Below are 10,498 nucleotides of genomic sequence, written 5' to 3'. Positions count from 1 at the left end.
AGTCTATGGATAAACCAGCAAATTCATTTGATTTATGCTTATCATTTATCTGAACCAAAGATGACTAAAAAAGCCCTGTTAATTTTAATTCACCAGCTAAGTTAAAGCTCTCAGAGGCAGAAACATACACAAAAAAATATTAAATGCAAGACAGATGTTTTAAGAACACAGTAGCATATTGACCTACATCAGAGCATCAGTAGCAAAGGTAGCAAAGAGGATTACAGGAATATCAGCATATACATGACACTTTTAACTGGAGCTGATTCAGCAAAGTACATTTAGGAATTAATCTTTGGATTCTTTTCTATAGGAAGAAAACTTTACAGCTATTTGTGATAAACGTTCTATTTCCATATTCTCTTAAGAGGATAGAGAATACACAGACATACTCTGCTACGGATATGCAAATAGGTTGGCATCATCCTAGAAAAAAAATGCAATAATTAATGCAAAATAATCTTTAATCAATAATTAACTATACCATAAACTGGAGCTAAAAAGATCAACCTCCAATAAAGAGACAGTGTAACAGAAGTACAGGAAACTGTATTAAAGCTGGGTGAATCGCTAAACTAAGATGAATAATTCAACCAGGAAAATTCTTAAGTCATCTAAATCTGATAACTGCTGTGATGAATTTTTTTACATTTGTTTCTTGCACACCCCTGAACCTGCCCATGCTGTAATTTCTTGAAAATAGGTTTTGTAATGGCAAACTGGTAAGCTTCTGTGACACTACTATTTTATCACATCATTCCTTTTTATGGTGAAGATACCATAAAACATTTTTAAAATTGAAACAGCAAAATATGGAACGGCCCAGTTTTAGTTTGATATTAACATTTCGTCAAACTGCTGCTTCCCTAAGCAATATCCCGGTGAAGACACTGCTCTGTGTTAGCCTAATACCTTTTTATGATGTGGTTTGTTTCATCACCACCACCACTTCAGCAAGGGAACAATTCGGATTTGGTGTAGAAGCCAAGTCAATTTCTTTTCTTTCAGGTAGGACTTCTTACATCAAATCATCTTTCCCAGTTATTTTGAATCTTTTGGTACATTTTAAAATGCACTTGATCTAATACACATTGTGTACCCACATCTTCGTGGCATCTAAACTCACACCACTTTAGTATCCAGCATGGCTTCATTTATTGTGCACTTCTTGCCACAATTTTTTGTTCCATAAAAATTCTCCTCACCTTTCTTTTCTGCTTCCTTCTCCTCTTTAATATGACTCCATATTTCTCACAGGGAAGATTACCCTGTTAGGATGGCTGTAGTGAAAACATACATCATGTTTAGGACACGTTTGAGTTACAGCTCTGCCTCATCCTTTTTTAAGTATGTGTGGCTTCAGTTATCTTCAGCCAGTATCTCCACCTCCAGCGCTTCAGTCCCAGATTCTTCTGGCAGGCCTGTTTCCAGTGGAGTTCAGGAACGGTGAGATCCCACAATATCCGATAGAACTAAGCCCTCTGTTATTAATAAATCTCACTTTATGTAGGTTCTCCTAATTGGCATAAAAAGTTTCCGAGTGTCCTTAAAGTGAAGGGACATCAGCAAAGTGGGAGATTCTGGCAGCGATACTCTAATGGCAGTTTGTCAGTTAATAACCAACTACTACTAGCACTACGGTGTTGCTCAATGTACCAGTTTTTGTCACCAAAAGGGGGGTGGGCGGAGGGAGGGGAAGGGACCTGTTACTGCCTAGAAGTCACAAATTGCTGCTAGGTAAAAATCTTGCTCTTGACTCACCAGCTGTAGATTTAAAGGCAGCAGTGTTGTTAAGGATGAAAGCTGTTCAGCCAGATAGGAACAAGTTTTTGTGAATAAGATGCTCAGAATTTGTTCTAGTGTTTTTCCCTACACTTATTTCAAATACTCTCCCTTGTCCCTCTTCCCTGACAGCAGTGACTTACAGCAGCTAAATAGGGGACATGTTTCGCACAGCCAGAAGGTGAAGGAGATTAACTCTACATTGTCTTTGCCTGCTGAAACATTTTGTCAAGTTCCATTTCAAGGAGTCTTTTTAAATCTTAACATTACGACTTCAAAGGAATACTCTTCTGTTGCATAAGTCGAAAATGCTTCTGATAATGGCAAAAGAAGGTTTAAGAACCTCACCACTCAGGTCATGGCCACTCTCAGATATATCTTCAGATGAGTAAGAGCTGGAAATTTAACTTGCAGTTTTCCATGAGAATTAGATATCGCCAGCTGTTAGTGATTTGGAAGGATTTAGAATCCAGTTAAAGCAACTAACTCTGATACTGGTTTAAAAAAAATTCTCAGTGACTGTTTGCAACTTACCATATTTCTTACATTGCTCCTGGGTAGGTAATGAAATGCTGGAGATGATATATTTTTTATAATTTTTTAAGAAAGCTGTTGTATAAATATTTTCAAGTACTCAAGAAGTCTGTAAATAGATTTATTTATTTTTTGGCAAATACTGCAGAACTATTGAATCTTATATTTTAGATGCAAATGAGGGAAAAATGTTTTGAGAACTCTTCCTGCTAAGTTTCACCAGAGAAGCCTCATTTCTATCCCAAAATCAGTTCAGGTAAATGTCTGTGCTTTTGTTGGTGTCCAGTATATTGTCTAATTCTGCAATGCATTCTAGTATGTGGCATTACAGGATGAGGATGACACCTTAAAAAAACCTCTCCATCACACTTATCCTGAGTAGCAGTCTCCTATTAGAAATAAAATTAAAAAATAAGTGGAAGGAATAAACCACATTAAGATTCCAGAGGAATGAAAAGATACCTGCTTTCTATGCTATTTTCTCTAACTATCTGACAAAAATAAAACAACCCCATTCCTACAGTAAATTTTATATAGATTGCTCTTCTCTCTGCTTAGTCATTCTGCCTGTAAGATTTTTAATAGCCAAACAGGATATGAAAAGAAATTATTCCAGATCACTTACCACACACACTATAGTGTTAACAGTGTTAATATAAACTATCTTATTAGATTACCATCTGGTGAAAGTCGGTAAGGTAGAGCATTTGTAAAGGATTAATTCTAGCTATTCCCAAAGATACACAGGAAAACCCTATATATGGTCCTTTTATTAAAAATGAGTAGAATAAAATCAGTTTTTTTCTAGTTACCAAGGAAATCGAACAAATACATTGGTAATATCAAGGTAGAGTTGTTTATCTCTGCAATGATAAATTTCCAGAAAGCCAGAAAAATTTCCTGAAGTTTTTATTTTAACAGATAATTATGAAGCACAACAAATAAACATTTTACTATAAAAGGGCCAGTCTGTAAAAAAATATGGTTTTAGAATTTACTTAAACCTAAAAGAGGGAACAGAATCTTTATTCCAACAATGTTCAGGCAGTTCATATGATTTATTTAAAGAGGAAAAATTAATATGCTGTAAAGAAGGCAGTAGAACAAAGATAAGCTATCTAAATTAAAAGTGAAAAAATAGTGATTTAAAATCGTGCTATGAAATTAATCATCAGAAGTTTATAAAAACTGCAAATTGTATCCTGACATTTTCTAGTTTAATGGGACTGTGGATGAGTGAAGGCGCAGGACGTACCTGTAGCCACGAGGAACTGAAGCCACAAGTGACTTCTTGGGCTGCCATCTAGCGGCGGCGAGGAGCGGACAGCCCTGCTCGCCGTGGTTTTATTCGCGTTTGAATGACTGAACAATTCGTAATTCTGAGAACTGATTACGCACTGGTTTTCTCATTAGTAAAACATTAACGATCATATACTTCAATATGATAATTCTCATTGCAAAGGTATTTTCCAGTGCTCAAAACCTCCAACAGTTACTAGAACAATATAATTACACGTGACACAAGTATTTATGACAGTTGCACCTTCCACGGTAAGCGTACTGAGTTTGCAGAACAATGTGAAGACATCCAGATTTTTTCCACAGGTAACTTGTTTAGAGACTTCTTTACTGAGCACTTCCTGGCTGAGACTACCACTTCTGAAGTGCTCATTTGTTCATGCATCTCTGTCAAACGTTTAAAATACTTGTCAAGTAGCTAACTCAAATAAAATCATGGTGGTTTCAAATGTACTCTAACCTAGAACTGCATTAACCAGTTCATGCATCATGCTCCCCACACTACCAGCTTACTCTCACAGAAGATCAAGCATTACTCCTTATCTCACAGACCTTATAAACCAATCAGCATTTTCAGTGATTTCTTACCTAGTTGTGATGCATCTTAATTTTACTTCCAAAATGATGCTCTCAAATTCTTAGACAACATAAGATTTAATACTGAGATTACATGGGGAAAGCTTTAGGAAATACATATACTCCGTTTCTGCTCATATTAAAATGAGTGATGATGACAAAAAGAAAGGCAGGAGATAGCAAAGAAATAACAAAATACAGATACTTTAACGTAACTAGCTAGGTATGACTTGGGAATGACAGACAAACCCAAAGTGACCTTTTAACAAAGCTAATATTTACCCATTGAAGTAGCTGGCAATACAAGAGATTCATCTCTTTGGGATGCAGAAGTTTCCCCTTTGGGAGAGAACACAGGTCTATCAAGAGTTTATTTCATTTTTGAAGACTCACTTCCTGCAACTTGTTACGCTAGCATGTAGTGTGACAGATGCTTGCAAGATGTTCTATAGAATTTGAGAAGCTGGAAGTTACAAAAAATTTTTACATACTGAAGTGTTCCATAAATACCTTTCGTAATTAAAATTGTTATTTTTTTAATATCCAAAATACACAGTAGCCAATAAGCAGATATTAGTAACCAGACAATTCAAAGGCATAATGTCTAACCATTGTTTATACTCATTAAGCCATTTAAACTGCTTGAAACTTGCATACCTCCATGATTACTTGACTAAAGTGACAGGATTGGCCCTCTACATGCAATGAGGAGACCATCAGATTTAAATAATTCACTAAAATTTCAAATGGAAAATAATTTTAGAAATGTGAGAGTTTAAAGGTTTTATATAAGAATGCAAAAAAATACATAGAACTGTAACTACACAGCTTCTATTTACTATTGATCTTAAACTTTATGCTTTTTCTTAATTTGATTGAGAAACACAGCTTTGCTCCTCCAACACAATTCACAGCATTTTATTATACTTTTCCATCCCTTAATACTGATTAGCATGACCTTTGTGTGGCTCATTCTTTCGCATTCCATCTTGTTAATAAGAAACACAAGATCAGGAGGTACGTTACCACAAAACTACACAGAACGCAGCTTAGTGCGGATTGCCGGCACCATTCAAAGCCACGTGTCTGCCTCAATACATTAGAGATGTGCTTCAGCACTTCAAAGCCTGCTGCTAGGTTCACAGTGACAGGTATCTTCACTGAGGCAGACAAAATGGGGCTGCTTCAAAAGCTAGTCAGCAAAAATGGCACAGGTTGGAAGGAAAAAAAAAAAAAAAAAAAAGGTAAGGTAGTGTCAAAAAAAATTAATAATTTCCCTACTGGGAAGGATGAATTAGTGGATTTCACAGCAAGTACCCACAACTTCTTTCCTACTTAACATAGCAGCAAGGTCATTTTCTGTTCCTACAATAGATAAAAAGACACTGATTTATATAAACAGCCAAATCAAAATCTGAAGTACTCTCTAAAATTCGCAGATAGCAACAGTGAGCTGAAAATCTACTTCAAGCATTTTTTGATGAATGTTTTACGAACTAGACCAATACAAGCACATTTTTTATATAGAAACTATTTTCTCCGTTACTTACCTGAAATCTGGTCACTGCAAGGAGTTTGCTTCTGCAATAGATTCACACACTTTGTACTCTTAGAATTGTAGATGCTTGATATAGTCTTGATAAAGTCATCACATTCCCCTTACGTTTATTACGAATAAAGGTAACCATTATCATGTCTGACTTAGGAAGTGTTCTGTAGCTAGCAATTATCCTTTAGAGACTGATTACGATCCCAGTTTAAGACTCCAAGGCAATTCCTAGGGGAGACTATACAAACAGACATGGCTCATGGGACAAGGAAAAGAAGAACTTAGGCAGAAAAAACCCCAAAAAACAAACCCACCAAAAAACCAAGGCAGCTCCCTCCCAGCCAGTACCGTGGTGCCCTGTGCCCACAGCCACGGTGGGTTTAATCCAGGGACCGGAATAGCCTTTTATAAACAATTCCGTAAGGCCACGAAATTTAGATTTAAAATTGCCGCTTACCAACAAAGTTAACAGTTACTGCGAGAAATGGAACAGTTCATGCCATAATGAATCAATGGCCTTGCCTGGGAAAGGGCACAGCCCCATCAAAGTGAGCTAAGTTGAAAGCTTTATTAGACGTTAAAACAGTATTCCTAAACAGCTGAATGAGTAGACCAGTTTAAGTTTCCCCAGAAAATATAAAATAAAACTTGGTAACAGTTTGCCTGCGAGACTTCTGGAGTCAGTTTTCTGCATATATTGACATTCTCCAAACGCTGTTCCATTTAGATCTTTGCAGAATAAAAGCGGCGATTCATTCAAGAAGCTCTACTGACGGTACACATTTCATATCTAGGATTTAAAGAGGTTATGAACACTAACACAGCCCTGAGAAGTAATTAAGCGTTTTTATTTAATCTGAGGCCTTTAATAGCTATGTTTAGTATAACCTGTTAAGGCTTAGTTTAACTTTGTACTTTCAAACATCAATAAACTAACTCTCCCTCTGCATTTTTTCAATAGAAAAACTCATTTCTGAGCAACACAGTACTATCACTTGGTAATCTCAAGTCCACAACCAAACACACTGATCTCTTCCGAACTGATGCTCATAACTGCAAAACCGCCATGAAGTAGAAATGTACCCAGTTATAATGAAGTGCTAAAAAGCGATACCCTGAATTTCAACATCTGACTCGCTGATTTGGGTTGTTGGTTTGGGGTTGGTTTGGTTTTTGTCAAAAGAAGCAGGTACTAGCTTGTGCAGTAATAAAGACAGGCATTTCATATTGCTGTTTATTTCTTTTTAAAAATTAAACAATTCTCAATGTATTATTCCAGCGACATGCTACTAAGCATTCTATACATTCATTTCTTCAGAATAATTCTAACTAGATCTTGGCAGGGATAAACTGAGTAAGAATTACTGACTTTAATAGTACCAATCAGAATTATACCAGTTGAGAATCTGGAAACCTCCCCTGAATCTGACACTCTATTTGTGTGAAACTGGACTACTCATACTTAATACTGTGTTGTCTTAAATACCTTTTAAAATATAATTCATTTCTCTATTAGAAACTGTTGTATGTGTATTTTTTCATCTTATTCAGAATAAGATAAACATTTCCATGGGCATTAAAGGGAGTTTCAACTAGGATTTCATAAGACAGGCTTTAAAATAGTGCCTGAACCAGTTCTTCCACAGAGTTCTTGATTAAAATCTACATATTTTCAAAAACTGTTTTCAGCAGGGTAAATTATATGTCCTTCAATAAGTTTTAATGAAAACCGTTTTAATTAAAACGAGTTTGACAGCCTGAATATGCAAAGTCAAACCACAGGATACTAAGTATTTTTTGAGATTTGTCTGCATGTCTACAAACAAAACTTCCCTCAAATATCCCATGGAGCAGAAACAATCGTGGTAGCAATTAAAAGATTTTCAGTTGTCAGATTCAAGGTCACTAGTTAAGTTATTCGGTCATTTTTACTTCTAGCAAAACCAATCTCTTACAGGAATGTATCGTTTTGTACGTCATTTCCTAAATTGTTCAGAAGCACACTCATATTCTCTATTTTACAGTGTTGTGCTTTTTTAGTTTATTCATCTGTACCATTTTTTAGCTGAAAATTATTGTTCACTTTGTACATATCACCCAAGATCTAAACTGTATAATTACATTTCATGTAATCTCACAATTTCATTGGGTAATTAAATGATTCTCTACAGCTTTTTTATCAAAAAAAGAATATACAATTAATGAATCCCTGTAGGATTTTTTCCCCCTCACAAGCATTGAAATTACTTATTTAAACACATTGGACCAAATCCTTGGGCATGTCTGAGGAGTTGTGCAGAAATCAGACATGCATGCAAAATGATTCAAAGCTGACCTTTCACAAAGGGCTGGATCCTACTGCAGTGCTATATCCTCATCACAGAGAGAGGAAAAAAAAGTGAATGTCTAAATTACATCAGCTGTACAGATGGAGTGGACCTTCGTGCAGAAAGAAGGTCCAGCAGTATGCCCTCTTAAATTCTCCAGCATTTACTGTTGCATTTTAGGAGCGCATATGGAAAGGGTATATGGAGCTTAATAGCACCAAAGGATTATTCTTAAAATCCTCCGTGGGCAAATTACACTGAATTTAGGGCCAGTTTAGGGCTGGTATTTTAATTTTCAGCAGCTATACTATTCTAGAGGATCTAGCCCATATCATCATAGTGCAAATGTAACCTCCTGCATACATACCTTCTAGTAATAATAAAACAATGTAACCTTAAACAGAAGTACAATTTGTTAATGAGGTGTGGTACATACTACTCAGTTATGCACCTAGGCACCTTCTTTCATTGCTAAGCCATCCACTTTTTTCTGAAAACATTTAAAAAATAACATCTCCTTTGATAATATTAAAAGTAGATTATGTGATTTTTTTTCTTCAGTAAATTAATAAAGTACAGTATAAACTGATTTTTCCAAAGTCATTTCAGTTTAAAATGGGCTGAAAAAAGTTACAATGTTTAATGATAATTTCAGAATAGTAACTAGTTCACAAACATTTTGTTCACGATGAGAAAATTTCCCTGTGACAAAAAAAATAACCGTGTCTTCCAGCAATTTACAAACAGTATTTTAGATGCCACCATCACCTGACGTTCTATTGATGATGCCTTGTGCCAGCAGAACACTGTCCTACTGATGATCAACATTCATCATCTTTATACGATGAAGCAGGGCATCTTTTTCCATTTGGACCTCAGCAAGAGCCATTTTGGCTTTGGCTAGTTCCTGTTTAAGACATTCATTTTCTTCAATAAGCTGAAAGGATCAGGTGAGAAAAGAGCGTTATTAGTACTCCTGCATACTGACAACTTTCTCCATTAAATAACTTTTAAAATGCCATATGCTCACATCCATTGATGAGTACTGGTTTGTTGGGGCTGAGTTAATTGCGACTGGTTCCCAGTCAATGAGCGTAGAACATGGAGAGAGTTGATGCAGTTAGCTCAAGAGGCAAGATACACAATGTTTTAGCTATGCCATTTCCATTCTAGAGTGAACTGGAAATGACACCAGCTTCTGAGCTCCAGGAATGAATTCTTACGCAGTGGAAAAAACAGCCGAATTGATGTGTGGGTTCTGTCACCATCAATTAAAAATCCACGTATGACTAATAGATTAGCAAGAGTCTGACTTAACAATCTAGTCCTTTGTCTTTGGCAGTTGTGTTGTACAGGGATGAGGGAGAAGGAATTTACTCCTTCATAAAACTCCCTCTGATATAAAGGAGAAGGTTTAGTCTACAGTGTATTATTACTGTCTTTAGAAAGTAGTATTAAATTTATTTTGCATGCTGAAGTACTGAACCATACTATAATATCCTTAATTCTTATTTTTCACATCTCAAACAGATTTCTAAACAGAAGTAACCCCCAAGCCCACTCCCAAATAATCTAACAATTATGATGATTAATGATTGTAACATAACTGGGGGGGAAGTCAAAAGGAATTCTGAATACCTCATTTTTAAGGAAGTCGGCTGAGTCCCTGCTTGATTTAGAAGGCCTAGGAATTTCACAAGTAGTCTGTGTGGCTTGGTCCTGTGTTTTATGTCCAACAGGTCCAGTTGCTTGCTGCAATGCAGTACTTGAATTCTTCATCTTTGACACATCATTTAGTCTTTGATTGTCTATACCACAGAAAGATACTTAGGAGTACTGCTTAGGCAGTTGTGTTTTTTTTTTTTTTCTTTTAAGTTTGATTCTCATCAGCACAAAATTAAAACCGCTTAAACAAATATACTTGTAATATTAAGTACATTTATATTTATCTCCCAAAATCAAATTGAATAATAATAAAAAAATATTAAAAGTCATATACGCTCTTGGAGGAAGAGAGAAAGGAAAGGAGACATGAGAACCAGCAATACGTAGCTTCCAGCTTGAAGGAAATTATCACATTTTTGTACCGACCAACATAATCACCAGAGAATATGCATTTTGAATAATCAGAAGTTTAAGAACTATTAATATTGCTATTAATATACTGTCTCCAGGTCCTAATGGAATCTGGAGATTGCATTTACATTTGAAGACACAGTGAGATAAACACCTACAGGATCAAGTTTTTAAATCAGAAAATAACTTAAATGACTTGCATTAAAGAAACTTTCTAGAATTTATAACTGAACTGTAACATCTGTTGAAATACACTGTTGAACGTCAAGGGGAAAAATGAGGGTCATGGTTCTTAGTCTAAAAATGCTCTGGATTGTTTTTTCTCTTTTCTAAACATTTCCTTATAGACAAGAGT

At 35.7% G+C, this 10,498-nt stretch overlaps 1 protein-coding gene across 4 annotated transcripts in view; it reads right to left on the bottom strand.

The window, feature by feature from the left end:
* Positions 1–6,289: 6,289 nt before the first annotated feature.
* Positions 6,290–10,498, bottom strand: part of BLTP3B (bridge-like lipid transfer protein family member 3B) — a 61,714-nt gene continuing 57,505 nt past the window's right edge. For 3 of the 4 annotated variants that reach the window (XM_055808767.1, XM_055808765.1, XM_055808768.1), the window contains 2 exons: positions 9,706–9,875; positions 6,949–9,004 (listed from right to left, as the gene is read on the bottom strand). In XM_055808767.1, coding sequence (XP_055664742.1) covers positions 8,879–9,004; positions 9,706–9,875 — 296 coding nt within the window. In that variant the 3' untranslated portion in view covers positions 6,949–8,878. Of the gene's footprint in view, positions 6,531–6,948; positions 9,005–9,705; positions 9,876–10,498 lie in introns of those variants that run through there. The other variant, XM_055808766.1, reaches the window with a different exon arrangement.

Source organism: Falco peregrinus, chromosome 6 (assembly GCF_023634155.1).
Source record: "Falco peregrinus isolate bFalPer1 chromosome 6, bFalPer1.pri, whole genome shotgun sequence".
NCBI classification, from domain to species: Eukaryota; Metazoa; Chordata; class Aves; order Falconiformes; family Falconidae; genus Falco; species Falco peregrinus.
Note: the sequence above shows the minus strand (reverse complement) of the source record. Positions and strands in the feature narration are given on the sequence as shown.